Source organism: Pagrus pagrus (genome assembly GCF_965226575.1).
Source record: "Pagrus pagrus genome assembly, chromosome: 8".
In the NCBI taxonomy this organism is placed as follows: Eukaryota; Metazoa; Chordata; class Actinopteri; order Spariformes; family Sparidae; genus Pagrus; species Pagrus pagrus.
This window is the reverse complement of record NC_140192.1, coordinates 24,133,138-24,150,697: the sequence shown is the minus strand read 5'-3', so window position 1 is coordinate 24,150,697 and position 17,560 is coordinate 24,133,138. Positions and strand designations below refer to the sequence as shown.

At 43.0% G+C, this 17,560-nt stretch overlaps 1 protein-coding gene across 1 annotated transcript; it reads left to right on the top strand.

Annotated features, from left to right (window-relative positions):
* Nucleotides 1-1,003: 1,003 nt before the first annotated feature.
* On the top strand, nucleotides 1,004-17,560 carry lzts1 (leucine zipper, putative tumor suppressor 1). The gene is made up of 9 exons (XM_084359488.1): nucleotides 1,004-1,223; nucleotides 11,045-11,391; nucleotides 11,487-11,624; nucleotides 13,578-13,740; nucleotides 13,846-14,237; nucleotides 14,351-14,524; nucleotides 14,678-14,809; nucleotides 16,332-16,526; nucleotides 16,813-17,560. Exons 2-9 carry the CDS (start codon nucleotides 11,161-11,163, stop codon nucleotides 17,359-17,361), a joined length of 1,974 nt encoding a protein of 657 aa, XP_084215614.1. The 5' UTR covers nucleotides 1,004-1,223; nucleotides 11,045-11,160; the 3' UTR covers nucleotides 17,362-17,560.

The window sequence follows — 17,560 nt, the reverse complement described above, 5'->3', positions numbered from 1 at the left end:
TGACTTCAAACTTCTTTTTATTTTATATTAACTGCGAGAGAGACTGGAAGTTTTGATAATTGTGATGCAGCAGTTGTCGTGAGTTTTGGGGCGAAAGATTAAGGATGAGAAGGGAGGGTGGACTGCAAAAGAGGAGGGAAAAAAGAAGAAAGAGTGAGATAACAAGAACAAGAAAGACCTGCAGACAGGCGTGCGGGAAAATGATGGACACAGAAAGGCAAAACAGAGAGAGACGGGGGGTGTACGCGCACGTCAAATGGGTATTCTGCCAAGACTGCAGTGTGAGGTTGTAACCTGCGCACTACCACCCTGATCATTTATTCAACTCATCTGTTACATAAATAAACCAACACACAACAGATTTGCCCCCGGCTTCCTGTATGTGTGAGTGCCAATGGAGCCAGTTGGAGCACTGAAGCAGGTTAAATGTACAGCAGCAGAGCATGGTGGGTAACAGCATGCATGAATCATCAGCCCAGTAGCCACTCACTGACTTACTCGCAGGTGCACACATATAGGGCGCACAGGTTTATATGAATATAGTCACACGACTGGACGCACGAGTCGAACTCAGAAATACTTAGAACACCTACAGATATTGTGTGTGGCTTAGAAGTGTGGGCAGGGATGATGTGCTGTACGTAGGCATATCGAGGCAGTGAAGTGACTTAAAATGAATAGCAAAGCCGCTGGGCACACTGCCAGGAAAAGAGGAAAAGAGAGTGAGAAGACAGGTAGAGAGAGATATGGATGCAGGGAACAAGAGATGAAAGGGCGACAATACTAAAGAAAAAGTGCACAACTAAAGGGGAATGTAAGAGGTGGACGAGGCAAGCAGCGGAATAAGGGAGGGAGGGAGAGGTGGGAGGGAGTGTTGGATGTTCAGAGTGAAGGAGAGAGTGGGAGGGAGTTCAGAAGGGAGGCAACAAGGATACACTGTAAAGAGAGGGAGGGGAGAGAGAGCGTGTTTATGGAGGAATGTGACAGTGCTCAGTGTATGGGAGATGGGACGGACTGATTCCACCATACCAGGTGTTGAAGAGGGGTGAGAGGGGGACCCAGAGAGATCAGCAACAAAGGCAGACATCTCTTTCTCTCCACTCCAGCAGTGCCAGCTAGCATCCCACTGGAAGTGGTTTGTCCACAGTGATCCACACAGCTTTGGGAAAGAGAGCAGCAGCGGCAGTGACTGTGACTGTTGGGGCATGCAGACTATAATGGAGGTAAGTCACCTCTGGCCAGACTTGAGGGAAGGTTGTGGCTGTTTGACTGGATGTGACAGGGGACAAATGATGGCACAGAGTCAGTCAGGGCTCACGGGCTTGCAACTTTGAACAGGAGTGAGTCTGGGTGGCACTAGCACATCCCACAGATTTAAGTGTGTGTGATTGCAGCTTAGTTTTTTGGGGGGGCTTTTTTTAGCTATGTTTGCACTAAGTAAGAACCAAAATGTAAGCTAGGATCATTTTAGTACCACACTGGTTTATGTCTGTTGTTTACACAGTCAAACATTCTGACTGAACAAAGTTTCTCTCCTGGAGGCAGTCCAAGTGTTTTGCTACTTTTTAATATGCGAGCTGAATTTCTAAGTTAAAGCATCTCTGTGTTTGAGGACATGCCAGCTCTGAATGAAATGTCTGCTTTCAACTTTTTTTTTTTTCTCTTTGCAGAAAACTGCCTATCGCATTCTTCAGTTTTAGCACAGCCATTACTGAACAAACCATTGCTTTTAAACTGGTGAAATAATAGGGAGCAGCGTGGGGCTTTGTTTAAATGTTACACTATACACAGCAATTCGGGGGAAATAAATGGCAGTGGACACGGAGCTGGTTGTTATGGGTGTTTTAAGCATGAATTAAGTGTTCATCTATATATGTCCCACCCTGTGACTTTTTATAGGAACTGGCCCAACTGTTATTAAAAATTCGTATAATTTGCTGTGTAATTGAAGGCAACAAAGAAAGACTCTCTGTGGGGAATAATTTACTGTTGCAAACCTTGGCGCTGTCACCCCTGTATACAATAATGCATGTGTTGAGACCTGTGAGGATCATGAATTACTGTGCATTATGCTGGTATTAAGGTGAATGGGTAAGTATAGGGCAGCACCTGTTCAGACATGTTCATCTTTGCTCTGTGTTGTAGCTTTTTGTGCACAAGTAAAACCCAGAGGAGAGGCCGAATCCAAGGGAGAGGCGGTGGAGGATGAAAGTATAAAGACAGGTCTCTTGTCTTCAGTTGTTTGTTTGTTCCTATGTGAAGTGAATAATTCCGTTTGTTTATGGAAATATCTTGACTTCACAAGTGAATTTTTGAGGGAATTAACGCAGCTCTGTTCCATATCTGTGGCGTGTGACAAACCAATGGAGCTGTCATGACCTGCTAAAGAAGACGCTTCTTAAAATAACTGTCCCAGATACCCAAATGCAGTATCCTTGCATGAGTGAAGGCTCTGTGTCAGAGGAGTGCAGCATCTCAACGTCTTTGTGAGGCTCAGCTCCTGATGATATTGCAGAGTGTTCAACTTTCCACTAAGGATTCGTAAACGTCCTTAAACATCATTGTATCATGCAGGTATATGAATTAGATGAGCAACTGTGCACAGCAGGTGAGTATCAGCTGTGACTTTGTTAGTTATGACACCTTGAAACTGTTGATAGAACCACGCAGAGTTTCCATATCATGAACAATTTAGCATTACAAGGTCAGGGGGCTTTTTATTTCAGAGCTGAGCACAGGTATCGCCTGCAGCACAAATTTCCAGCTGCTTTCAGAATGATATAGGCCCCTGAAAGTGAGTTCATTGTGTCTTCTCTTACTCCCACATTGCACCATCGACACACATACACACAGCCACAGCAGATTAGGAGGATGGGAGGATGGTTATGCTCCAGAATGACAACCTTATCACTGAGTCTTCAGCTTACAGGGTCAGTGGGTAACAGTGCCAGAAAAGGCCTCATTCTTTCCCACCTACCTATGTGTGTCATTCTTCTGTGATACCGAAGCAAACACAAATATATGAGACAGACTAAATTACTATGTGAGAAATGCTGTAGCACTAACTTCAAAACACTTATCTCTAATTTGTCTTTGTACCACGATTTTATGATCTTACATTATAATATCACTAAAAAAACACTCATCTGACGCCAGTGTAATGTGCTTCCATTATATCTTCTACATTTTGACAACAAGCGTGCCGAAAGCTTGCTGAGAGCTCAGCTATTGTACAAATGAAAATCTGACAGCACAACAAAGCTTTCATGACGATCCATCAAATTTCATCCGCATGAGGCTGTCATATCAGGCACAAGTGACACAGCCCGTTCAAAACAAGTGCGGATGGTAATGGAAAAGGTAAATATTCGTGGTTAATGGATGGGCTATAATTCGAAAATGTCTAAAAATACTTCCACTTATAACAAAACATTTCCCCCGTGCTGTTTATAGAGTGGGATAAAAGCCTTACACGTAAATATTTCATGACTATGGAGCTGGACGGTGATCTGCCATATCTGACTGAAGACACGTACAACTCTTTAAAACCATTTTTGGACAATTTCCAGGACACTGCATAAGTTTGAAGCATTACAGAAAAGTGCCGAGACATATTGTATGGCAATAATCAATCTTGTATGGATGGATGCGGCTCAATAATGAAGTATAAAAGGGAAATTTCAGATATTTAATTTTAGGGCTCCTTAAATTCATGAGCATCAATTCCCATCCTCGTCGCAGCACTAAAGGCTCCCATTTAGACTCCATTAAAAATACATTTTCCTCTATACTCCAGCTGCCAAGGTTATGCAAATGCATGTATTACAGAGCAGTAGTTGGCCAGCTATACAAAGCCAGTGAGCAGCGCAGACATCCTCCTTATCTATTAAAACCCGAGGAGGTTGATTGTTTGGTCGACCTAATGTCTCATTTGGATGCACATAAGGGCATCTGAACGCAATCTAATTTCAACAGGGGGTCCTCCGCTAAAAGCTTGGCCTCCGAGATGTAGCCACGTGGCTGCCAACAGAAGACGCTGAGATTGAATTAACGAGTTATAAATGTTTTACTCACATGATTTAAGCCTTTCTTTGCATCCAAACCCCCTCACACTTTGCACAGAGGAGGCATTCACTGCTTGCTGGACAATACGAGTCATCAATGTATGATACAATGTCAGCTCCACAGAATATAAATATCTCTCTCACACACGCTGTCTCTCCATGTCTGTCTCCTTCTCTTTCTGCCATCGCCTCTCTCTCTCTCTCCGTGCCTGGTATTCCATCTCCTCACTCTGGGGCAGTAATGAGTGTCTGGTATTCTGCTCTTCAGCATTGAAGCCCTATTCATGCTCAATCTCCTTTACAATGCACTAAAAGGATTACCCAATTAGCTACTATTGGATGCCATTGTGTGTCTGTGCTTGAGTGTGTGTGTGCGCACGTGTGTGTGTGTGTGTGCGCGCTTGGTCAGTAGATGGATGTGTTAGCAGTGAAAGTGAAAGATAGATGGCTGTCTGTACCCCACACTTCATTCCCAGTTGATGTTGTGCTGGAGGCCACATTACTCATCCCCACAACTCAGCCACAGTGAGTAAGACACACGATGGGGAAGCGTGTGTGTGTGTGTGTGTCTATGTGTGTTTGTGTGCGTGCGTGTGTGCATGTGCATGTGTGTGTGTGACTGGGGCCTTGACGGGCCACAGAGGATGACAGAGAAAGAGACATACCATTACTTCTCAATAATTCAACGTATCAGCCCATCTTTCTCCGGAAATACGCTCGCGGCTGTCACACGTGAGACCTTTCTTCTTCTCCTCGCTTTAATTTGTGAGTTTAATTTTCACCCCGTCATGCCTGGGATGATGGGAAATGCCTGCTTCATTACATGTGAATCATCAGTTACTTTGTGTGAACCACAGATCAATTCAGGTTATCTAATGTGTTACATCACGCTGGGAGCAGCGTGTTCGGTGTGCATTTAGAGGATCGAACAGCATAATAAGAACTGATTTGGACTGACGTTTCCTGCGGGATTAAAAGAACAGACTGTTTGATCATCTTTATGTTAGTTACTTCTCGGATTGGTTTTATTCCTGGCATTTTGAAACGGCATTAATGCATGCAAATCTTTGGACAAACTTATGCCTTTCAAAGTTCTGTCTTATCTTTTAAATATGAACAATTCCTCTGGAGAGGATAAAACCAGTATTCCCTGTGAAGTCACAGTCTGATATAGCTAATGTTGACCCACATGTTGATGAGCCAACATGGATGCTGTGTAATTGATAACATCAAATTGGTAGCTTGATGCGTTTGAAAGGTCTCTCTTCAGTAGTCGACTCCTAGCACAAGCCTTTGATGTCAGCCATCCCCTCCAGCACTCGAACACACCCCACCAGAGGCCTAAACAAACTGCTTTTTAAGTCTACAAGACGCTCTGCTGACATATGTTAGAAGTGGCTGCCTGCAAAATATGTATGACAATCAAATTAGAAATTTCGATAAATAAATAGAAATAAAAAATAAGGCATTTTTTGGAAAAAGGTATGTGAGTTCTGCTCGAGGGGAATTTCACTTTTTTTACACATCTGTTTACTCGTCAGACTCTGTGGCACATGCTGTGGCTCTGTGGTCCTGGTGAGGGTTATCTTTGGCTCTGAGACTTTGAATTTTTTATGGAAATCCTGCAAGCATTGAGTTTAAAAGACAGGCTTGGAGGGCTTAAAGAAAAGATGCAGTATAGTTGCTTTATGGAATTAGATATGAGCTTCAGCTATATGAGAGACAGAACATCAGGATGCCTCTGCATCTGCTGCTTCAATTTTAACCATTGGCAGGATTCCCTCACACGTCATCCAGCTTTATATTTAAAGATATAATATGTAACATTTCTTCATTAAAACGTCTAAAAGCGACTAGACCTTTGTAAATATTTTGTTGAGTAATAAAAAATTGTTATATCTATAATAATATATCTGTACTTAGATTATCCCAATGTTTCCTTCAATGTTCAAACCCAGAGAAATCTAAAACAGTGCATTTCATTTGGTCTCTTCCAGGGAAACAACATGACTAAAACTTTAAAGGGGCACTTTGTAGTTTGGAGGAGAAATTCAAACTCAGAATTTTAATATTTAGAATATTTATGAGGTGATAACACAAACATAGAAATATTCATTTTTTCCATAACTGAATAAACAAGCTGTTCTCAGTGGAAAATAAGGTCAGAACACTGTCTGAAGCTAGAAAGCTGGCAGGGTCTGCCAAATATAAACAAAGTAAAACAGTATGAACTTAACTTTATGGTCAGTTTGTTTATTCAGTTTATTCAGTCATGAAAACGAAGAAAGTTTGTTTATTGAGTTTGTTTAGACATAAAAAAATCAGTTGATGAAGATCTTTCTCTCCTGATTAAAAATTGTCCCCCAAATATACATAGTGCACCTTTAATATATAACCTCATCTGCGAACATCTCTGCCTTAGTCACGTCTGATAGGTTTTTCATCAGTCATGGTGGTTGTTTAACACTGAAGACAACACCCAGGATTCTACACTACTTAAAATCATCGAACTAGTCCTTTATTAACTCCGCTAAGGAGGTTCTGTTAATGCCAGTGGTGGTTGGTTGGTTGGTTTGTAAGCAGGGTTACATAAAAACTACTGAACAGATTTTTACGAAAGTTGAATGGAGGATGGGTCTCGGCCCAGAATAGACCTCATTAAATTTTGGTGGGGATTTGGATAAAGGGATGGATCCAGGAAATCTGAGACAATACAAGGTTTTTTGACATTTTTGTTAATTTTGAATAGGGAATAACGCATGGATCCTGATGACACAAACCAGGCGTATTTAGGTGGCTGGTATCTATGGACGAGTACTATTTGATGCAGATACAAATACAAATCCGGATCTAGAGGATTTAAATATGTTTTATTTGATATTGGATTAGGTGTGATTTATTTAAGGGGGACATTGATCCTTGGCAGAGATGTGATTGAGCGACCTCTAGCGGCAGAAATTACATACTGTGCATTTAAATGGCAGTAATTCAATATTATATTACAAAGACTTTACTGTAAATCGGGTAAAGTATGCAAAAATAATAAAGTAACTGAAGAATGATCCTTTTTCAAAAGTTTTAAAAGTATGTTACAGATGGAAAGTGTTTCAGCCTTCAAATAAAGGGTTGCTGTGTGTAAAAAAGTCTGCGGCGCTTAAGACGGCACACATAAACAGAAGAACAATAAGCTGTCTGAGAATGACCTAAAAAAACAGACACACTGAACTAGATAGATTACACATGCATCTGTTAGAAATTACCATATAGACAGTGAGAATTAAAGTGATGCCATCTGGCACCGTAGCAGTGTGGAGGTACAGTGAGAACAGAGCGGAGTTTCATGGTCATTGTGACACAGGTATAAATCCCGGACCTTTGTAGCACACTGCTGCCTTCCACTGGCTGTGGTAATGGATTGGCTATGCTCTCGGAGTGTCTCTCTGCTTGTGTGTGTGTGTGTGTGTGTGTGTGTGTGTGTGTGTGTGTGTGTGTGTGTGTGTGTGTGTGTTTAGGGGGGGTTAGACAGGTCAGCTGGGGCTCGAAAGCTAGGACGACACCCTGCCCACACACACATACACACAGCCCCCTGCCTACACACAGACGGACACACAAGTGCACAAAACCTTTTGTGTGGACACAGAAAAACATGCAGCCAATCAGATCAAAGATTAGACGTATGCATGCATCCACACACACACATTCACACCCCCTCATCCCATCTCACCAAAGGTCTTAAATCACACCGTCCACTCAGAAGCCGCGAGGTCAGACCATTTGTACCGCTTTTTAAAATGTTGCAATGATGGAGTAATAAAAAGATTTTCAAATCACTTTAATATTTGCATGAAATGGAAGTGAAATTGACCAATTCTCTCCAGCAAGTGAGTGGGAACATAAAAGTGAGAAGGCATGGATCATTGTCCAGACAAACAGGCTTGCTTGGGGGGGTGAATGGGACTAATCGAGGAACAATGGTAGTCAGGCTGAAAGGACGAGTGAGCAGTGCTGCTGAAAACGATGACAGTAGATCTACAGAGATACTGTATATCATTTTATTAGTGGGTGAAAACCTTCACACTTTTTATGGTAAAAAGCTTCCAAACAGGATGATGTAATATGATGTAAGCTGTAGTGCAATCCTGTCTGCACATGTTGAAAGATAGTTTATAAGCTCATGTCACTGTTTCTTATTGGTTCAGCTCTAACAAACTAATGTCTTCATTGATTTTTGTGTGATGATATCAGTGAATCAGTCGTGTTCTATCACTAAAAAAGAGGTAATGCTGTCAGCTTTGTTTACATCAGGAGAACGTATCCCTTTACTTGTGACAAAAATGGAGTGTAAGATTTACACTTGTTTTGTCAGCAGCAGAGCTGAGGGGCCATATCTTTTCTGTTGTTGTTGTTTGTTCATTTGGAACACAGCGCCTTGTATATTTTCCTGTCGTGATTTGTGATTGTATTTCATCCACAAGGTGTTTTGTCAACAGTGTGTACTCTGTGGGATGCTGAACGCTCCACTGCCTCAGACAGGCTTGCACTCCAGCAATGAGACTATGTGAAAGTGTGTGTTGTTTGTGTGGATGTGCAAAGGTGTGTGTGAGAGAGAGAGTGTGTGTGTGTATGTCTGAACAAACAGCATAAAGGCAGGATGGTGGTAAATCACTATAAAACTGAGGCTCTCCAGTCCTCTCATTGTGAGGACTAGTCATTTATTTAACACTCAAATATGGTCCTGGGCTGTTTGGGGAGAATACATCAACCGGCACACGGGAGTCCACACAAAGAGCGGCACACTTCAACAGACAAAGAGCGAAAAGAGAGAGGCCAAGCGCCTTTTTTTCTCCTTCAGATGAAGTGTTGTTTGTTCAGGGTGGGTGCAGGGCACCGAGTGGGACGGGGTGGATGGAGGGAGGGAGGGACTGATGGGAGAAGGCGAGGGTGGGTGGGTGGGGGGGGTGGTTGAATGGTTATTACACAGTGAATCGATGCACAAGCGGAGGGTGTCAGTGGGTGATAGTGGGGAGAGGAGGGGGGTACACGGGGGGGGGTGTAAAAGATCTTTTGTGAAGGCCGGGAGTTAATCACTTGAGCGGCACACGCCAGTTCTATGGGAGCACATGTTGTACACTGGCTCCCTTGGGGGGGGCGGGAGGTCCTGAAACACACACACAAAGACAAACACACACACAGACACACACTCACACACACACACGGAGCTGAATTTACATGTCAGTTATAATGCAAAGCTGGGTACAGGCCGACTAGAAAAGCAGAAGACCCACCCCCTTCACAGAACAGTTAGCAGACCCTTCTGGCCGTGCTGATAGTGAGAGTTTGCATTTGCTGCTTGTTCACTGACACACACACACAGACACGTACACACACATGTCTGTGTGTTCAGTTTCACCGGGACTGGATAGATGACTCTGCAGAGGCCTTGCTAGAGATGGATGCTTAGTTTGACCTGGCAGTAAGTAAAATCTATTGTTTCATTACTTCAGTCCCATGTCAGTGGAGGATGCTAATATCTGAGAGTGATAGTGAAGGCTGGAGTTGAGATTTAGCGCCAGCACAGTAGAATAGAGGCAGTCACAGTCATGTCAGGGACTGTTTACATCAGTGGCACAGTGGGCTGCTTTGCCTTGTACTGCTGCAGGTGCAAACTGAACCATTATTCAACATTTTCACTGGCTGTTTACTTTGCAGAATATATGTTGAATTTCATCCTGAATGAAACAGAAACTCAAAACTGAAACTGTTCATTGTGATTATTTAACAATTAGAAGGCTCCTTGCAATTTAGCAATGTCGTTCCCTTCCACTCACCGTAAGTAGACTATGACTGTCGGCTTTTCATTCTGTGAAGGCAACCACTTAAACTTTCCTCCGTCCTTCTGTATGCATGCTACTCTGTCTCACTTGCTGTCTGTCTCTGATGCTCCTATTATTATTGTAATTGTGAGATATCTATTTTGTACATGTCTCATCTAGCTTGTCATTGTTTGCTGGACAATGAAAAGTGACAGCCTTGATCAGCGCTCCCGTCCTCATTCAGCATTTTACTCTTCAGGCACGCCCATTAAACACCTCGGGAAAATGACAGTGACAGTTATGTGTATCCTCACAAACACAACCATTCTACAAATAATTATGGATTTGCCGCAAGCCAAATGTATTACTAATAAGTGACTTATGCCAGGCCATTAGTCACATGCTTTGTTGGTGGGGCCATTACAGAATGCTTAAAGGATGAGGACCAGGTGGTTAGGGGAGCTCGCAGGCCTGATCAGCCGGTATGGAGCCCATTGCTGCTAAGTCACCGCTGAGGGGACATTTCCCCTGTGGTTTAGAGATCATGACTAGCAGCATCTGGGGTCTGGTTGTCTTTAAAAGGGAGGAAGACAGAGAAAATAGAGGGCATCACTAGTACCTCTGTGTATAAATGTTCCTATTTTGTAAGTTTGTCGGTTAAAAACACAATGTTAGCTCTGTGTGATTAATCCAATCTTTATTTCATAATTCAATTCCAGCCAATCACATTATTACAACCTGATATTTCTGTGTGGTCTGTCTTTACTTTGTTCAAGTACAATAGCAAATGCACAATGGTTGTTTAGTGTTCTTCAGGAGGCAACATCAGTCAAGTGTTGAGCAGGTAGTAAGAAGCCTAATTGCCAGTTTGCTGAGAGGAAGGGCACCCAAAGGGTTGTTTGTCAAATTCAACGGTCGAGCTATAAATCCAGACACACAAAGCCAGGCAGCGAGCCAAGACGGACATTTTTTCACTTTGTTTGTCTTGCAAATGCTAACACACCTGCTTCAGCAATGCGTGCCTGGACCGACCAGGAAACAATAAAATTAAACAACACCAAAAAACTGATAAGCATCAAAGGAAACTATGACCTTTATCCTTTTTAAAAAAATCTTCTGTTTAAGGATCAACTGTTTAATGTGTATTATCCCTTTCTTGTCTTGCAGATAAAGCCACTGACAGTCCTTCTGTGGGGTCATGAGTTGTGTCCTCCCTTCACTTCTGTGTAACTTGACCATCTGGACTTCAGCCCCACCCTCTGCTCACCTATGCCTGCAGGACCATGGGTAGTGTCAGCAGCCTCATCAACGGCAACAGCCTCAACAGCAACCACTGCAAAGCGTCTGACTACAGGTTAAACAAGGGAACAAACCATCATAGGAAGAGTGGAGGTTGCAGCCTTGACGGGCTACTTAAGTGCAGCTTCACTCAGTGCTCCTCGACCACCACTCATCCCTCTAAAGGCCTGTCCCACTCCCGGTCAGGACGAAGTGAAGATTTCTTTTACATCAAAGTAAGCTTATGTGCCATCAGATGACATATCACACATATATTAAACTGTACTTACAAAATACAAAAGTATTAAACGTTTAACCTGTTCAATATAAGGTGAGCCATAAAACGAGGTCAGCGCACCACAGAGGAGGACCTATGGAAGACCATGCAGGTGGAAAGAAGCGAGATGGAGAATCAGATGGACGACTGCAACCAAAACTCATGCTCATGTCGGGGAAAATGACGGAGAGGGTGAGCAAAATGCCCATTACTTCATTCTCTCAAGTTGACTTTACTTTAAAAGTTCAGGAAACCGATTACCTCACAATTACCAAGTAAAGTAGACTATTACATTTAAGTTGTATGGGCTAAAAAGCTTTAACAACTTAACATTATTAGTCTACCAAGTAAGTCTGAGCTAATTGGTTTCTTTGGTAATCGGTCAGAAGCAGTTAACAGGAAACAGCAGAGACTCCATGTTCTGGTCCTCTGTACTGCACATGTTGTAGGTGGTTGTTAACCTTAGTGTACTTTATAATAATAAAATAAAAAGTAGATTTTTTAAACTGACCCTCCGGGATGGTGGCCAACCCAAGGTGTCAGTTTTTGACGAATTCAGGATGAGACTCAAAATCTACTTTTCTTATAGGACCTTTAAAATGTTCTCATATTTCACACCAGAATAAGCAGTGGCCAGTTTCAACTGCAGGTGTTGATGGACAGCAAAGCATTTGTTCTCAATTGCTAGTTGACGTTTCTTAGTGCAAGCTATTTTAAAGCAACATTATGTAGAAATTGTCATTCTGTGCGATTTAGCGCCACTGCAACACCACTGTCATAAATACAAATCCCAGGTCTGTAACAGGTAGTCAGACGTAATTACAAACAAAACTAACATGCATGTATCGCTGTGTGTAGAAAAAGTTATGATGTTGCTTTTACAAATTATAATTTTAAAAGACAATGGGGACAAATCTGAAAATAGCTGTGGCGACTGCCCAGTGTCCCCAGTGTAAAAGACACCTACATATTGTGCAGACATGTGAACGGTATAAATCTTCCTCTCTAATTCAAGAAAATGAATAAACTTCAGAATTTCTTGAAGAATATGGATTCAAATATTAACTTGAGATTTTATGTCGATTTTCATAGCCTCTGGCCTTCCTTGTCGGGAGCCGTTACTATGGTTATTCATACAACCATTAAGAGGATAGAATTAAACTGCATAACTGCAACAGACTTTGAGAAGCTCACAGCGAAGTTGAGGATAACACATGCACAGCAGGTAGTCTAATTGGTAGCAGCTATTCCTCATAACCTGCGTTGAACCTTTTCCATCTTATTAATCACCCCCTCCCAGATTAATGACCTAAGAATGCCTTGATCTTCTCAGAGAAGTCATTTCTTTGCCAAGAATACGTAGGCAAACTGAGTCTTCTTCAATAGGTCTTTATTCCTCAGGGGCAAGAGGGGGAGAAAGGAGAGGAATAGGGAGCAGCTTTAAAAGAGACAGGACGGAGAATAAGAGAGAAAAGAGAAGGGAGGGCCATAGAGAGTTTGAGGGATAGAGAGGGAGAGAAAAAAACGAGGAACGGCATCCCAGTCATGAAGTCAGTGAGAAGGAATGCTGAGCTCACAAGCTTTACCTCTTACACTTCAGCAGTAGTTCATATTATTAATATCACAGAGAAGGGCTATTCATCTTCCCTCAGACAGCACATGGGGGAGAGATGTGGGATGCAGAGGGGAGGAGAGGAGGACAGTACCGAGGGGAGGTACAGCTCGTGACGTTCTTGGACAGCACAGATGGGGCATGTGGAGTATAAGTTCATCTATGAAATGAGTTTTCTCTTCTATGACAGTCAAGTGAATTTTACTTGCAACTACTGCTGTGCGGCTTTTAATACTGCCAGCTAGAGACGCTCTTCTGCACACTTCAGTGCTTCTGTTTCTAATATGAGAAGACATGATTGGAAAAAATCTATCCCTTTCATTTTTACAGAAGTGACAATATTTATCTTTGTGAAAGCCAGTCATCATGATTTTTCAAGTTTCTGAATGCGACCCGTCCTCGGTTCTTTGTGCTCTCTGCAACAGTACAAGAGGGCTTGCTTTTTGCCATGCTGTCAGCTGCGATGAGCCAGTGAATATAAAAACAAAAATAGGGAAGAGCACCCCTGACTGTGTGTCATTTCACTCTTCTAGACCTCTGCTGAGAAGTCACTGGTCCGTTCCACTGCCTTCAAGCCTGTGATTCCCAGGAGTACGTCCTCCGCAGAGACAGGCCACAACAGCCTGGACCACATTCTTTGTCCTCTGAAAAAAGCAAGGAGTCCAGAAAATCAACACAAGCAAGACACCTTCTCAGGTCTTTATATAATATTGATACATTCCTATCCTAAAATGAGATTTTTCAGGTTGAAGGACAAATTGCAATAAAATACAATGTCTTTTTTTTTTTTTTGCGTTTCAGGAACTTTCTCAGACTCCGGACGTAACTCTATGTCTAGCCTGCCCACCCACAGCACCAGCGGCAGCCTAAGTGCTTCCACCGGCCCTGTCAGTCACGGCGATGGCAGCTCAGCTCCCGCAAACAGCCTCAGCAAGGGAGTACAACCCAATTTCCCTCCATGGGTCAGCGGGAACAGCGCTAACCTTGACTGTAGCTACAGGGCTGGTTTAAACAGCGGGGGGTCGACATCTAAGGGAAATGGGGATGTTAGCTCCCCACTCTCTGCAGACGAGCCAAGCGCTCTCTCTGAAACTTCAGGTGGGATTCGCTCCCCGATTACTACAGATGAGTCACTGATTGAACGTTTGGAACAAAGGCTGCTTGAGAGAGAGACTGAACTGCACGAGCTACAGGTACCAAGCTGTTGCTTTACAATCAAAGCATGCGGCCCTAATCAAAAGGCACCTCTCTTCTGTAGTTAAACTGTACAAGACAAATTCTAACGAAAGTCTTCACCTTACAACAGGTGAGTTTTGAGGAGAAGGAAGAAGACACCTGCCAGTTGTTTGATGAAAGACAAAGATATTGTGCTGAGGAGATGGAGGGGCTCAAGCAGCGATGCTCCACAAAGCTACGACAAGTGTCGCAAATGGCTGCAAGAACCCAGCAAGCGCTTCAGCTGCAGGTCAGGCAGCTCCAGGTCAGTGCCCACCAATTCATAATCCTCCCTACAACCTTTCTCCCTTTTCCAATGAATCGATTCAGATATAAAAAAAGCATGAGCGGATGCATAGAAATCTTACCTTGCACACAAGCGTGACTGAGTGAAATGAGAAATCAACTGTTTGTGCAGGCAGAGAAAGAGAGGCTTCAGGAGGATGTCTCACAGCTAACCCGGGAGAAGGATCTCGTTGTGCTCAGACTGAGGTCGTATGAGACAGAAAACACGCAGCTGGCTCCGACACTTGAGGAAAGTCAGTGGGAGGTGAGTCATGAGTCATTTATGTGAGATATCAGTAAGGTTTGAAACCTTGTAGCACACAACACAATCTGGTACAACCTTGGTGACTGTTGCTGAGGTGTGGGAACATGACGTTATTCCATCCCTACAGGAAAAATCTGCCATTTTGCACCATATTTAAGAAACAGAAATCAGTCAAAAGAGTCAGGGATACTCGCGTCTTTCACATTTTTCTCAATAACTGATAATGTTGCCTTTGAACATCAGGGACATTACGTACTTTTGCTTTAATCAAACAACTCCCTTGCTTTATTATGAGCTCTTGAACCTGTGTAGGTGTAGTATCCCTAGTTGCACACTTGGTTTCCAAAGAATTGTGAGATGAGCTAACTGTTTGTTCCTATAAAGAATGAGTCAAATGACTGTGTCTAATGTGAAAGGTGTGACTCATAGCGATGAACCCACAGAGAAATATTTCCAACCATGCGGTTCTTTTGAAGTAGTCCTCAGCAAACAAGCTCTGATAAACCAACTGTACGGTACCTGCCCAACATGACACTGGAGACAACAACCGTTACGTTTCAGCAAACCCAGGATATTTTACAGCTTTATGTTTATTTAGTTCAGTTTTCAATTTTATGTTGCGACAGTGCTGTGCTTATGATCTAATTAGGTTAAAGCACAAACACGGCTGAAGATGTGCCAATATCCAATATCAATATCCAGTGATGTCACGCTTACAAATGTTGAAACGCAGGCTCGAGCTGTGGTTCTCACCTGTAGCTCCACCACCATCCCCTCCATCTCCCGATATGACAGTCAGGTCATAAACATGTAAACTAAAAATATTTTATCCAGGCGACTTTGCTGCAGACTAACAAAGATAGCGACTAGCTGGCGAACACAGTGGAACATTTAGCGTCCCCATGTTGGTGGAGAACAAAACAGGGTGACAAGGAGAGTGAATATTGGACTTGCAAGGTTGCCAGAAACAGGACTTCAAATAAATGCTAATGTTGCTTTGTGTTTGTCACATGTAAACAGGCAACTGTTTGCGAGGATTGCCAAAAACAGAACTGTGAATGCTGATAATATATTAATGTTTCGTTATCAGACGGTTGCGTGTTTATCTGATATGGACGTGTTGGTCTTGTTGCTACAACATTCTAATTAATGTTCCAGGATTATCATTGCAACTGAGCAAAGGCAACAATGTCAACAGATGAAGCAGGTTGTGACTGATGAATGGGTTAAGAACGGGACTTTCACCCAGGAGACTTTGATGTGTAAATGTAGTAAAATAGTGTTCTCCATGCCTACTATTGTCATATGATCTGTGTTCATAAAACAAACTGAATAGTTTCCCAACCATCTTCTATGTGCTTTCATTAAAGGAAATGTACCAAATCCATAATTTTAAAAATGCTCAGAGAGAAATATTTTATAATCCCTCTGGAAAGTCTTTCTCTGTCATGGAGGGGTACATAACACACTCAATATTTACTCTGACTGTTTAATCTTCATATTCGTCTCTGTCCAAATGTAGGTGTGCCAGAAGACAGGGGAGATCTCGCTGTTGAAGCAGCAGCTGAGAGACTGCCAGGCCGACGTCAACCACAAGCTAAATGAAATCGTCAGCCTCAGGGCTTCACTGAAGGAAAACACGGCAAAGATGGAGACTCTCGAGAAGCAGAATAAAGACCAAGAGGACAAACTTCACTCTCGCACCAGAGAGGTTGAGGTTAGTCTGTTGATGATTCAGCGGCAGTTAAGTAAGGACATACAGCCATAATGCCCACACAGTACTTAATTAAAGCACTTCTCGTGAGAAAAGGATATCTGTTATAATGTGCTACACTGAACTGTGACCCTCAGACTGTTTTAAACGTCCATGTTTTAGCAGACTTGTATAATCGCAGGCTTAACAAGAGAACTTATGTGACACTTAACATGAGTAGAACTGTTACATCAGTCAAAATATTCTTAATTGCTGCCTGTGTCTGAATATTTGACATTTTTTAATACAGGTGTGCCAAAATGAGCTCCATCGCAAGAAGAACGAGGCTGATTTACTGAGAGAGAAAGTGGGCAAACTTGAGACAGACATTCAGGGAATGAAACACGATCTGGCCGTGGCCAAAGAGCAGAGGCTGCAGCACAGTTTGCAACGTGAGGTCCATGCCCAGACAAAGGCCTTGGAGAGATTAATCCAAGGCTCAGACTCCCCCGCTCAGGGCCAGGGGGAGGAGAGCAGTGGACATGTCTCCACAGAATCACTCCAGAGGGATGTGGAGAGACTGAAGCAGCAGCTCAGGGAGGAGAAGGAGGCACAGGAGAGGCTGGCCAACAGCTTTGAGCAGGAGAAGCAAACATGGAACAAGGAGAAAGGCAGGGTCATCAAGTACCAGAAGCAGCTCCAGATCAACTACCTGCAGATGCACAAGAAGAACCAGGACCTGGAGAGGATCCTAAAGGAGCTCACCGCTGAGCTGGAGAGCCGGACGGAGCTCGGCATGGACATCAACTACGGCTCAGGGTTACAAACATATGACGATGTTATTGCCACAGAGATTTGACGGGAGCACTCACACGCATCCAGCGAAAGTGAACCGGGCACTTGACTGTTTGTTCACCACAGATATTTATTATAACACCTGGAGATCAGTCACTGCTAATTAGTATTTTACAAGGGTTATTTAATAGAATGTGCATACTGTAATATCGTGTATTTTCTGTCTAGGTCACAAAAAACAATAAAATTCTATCTTTTTGTGA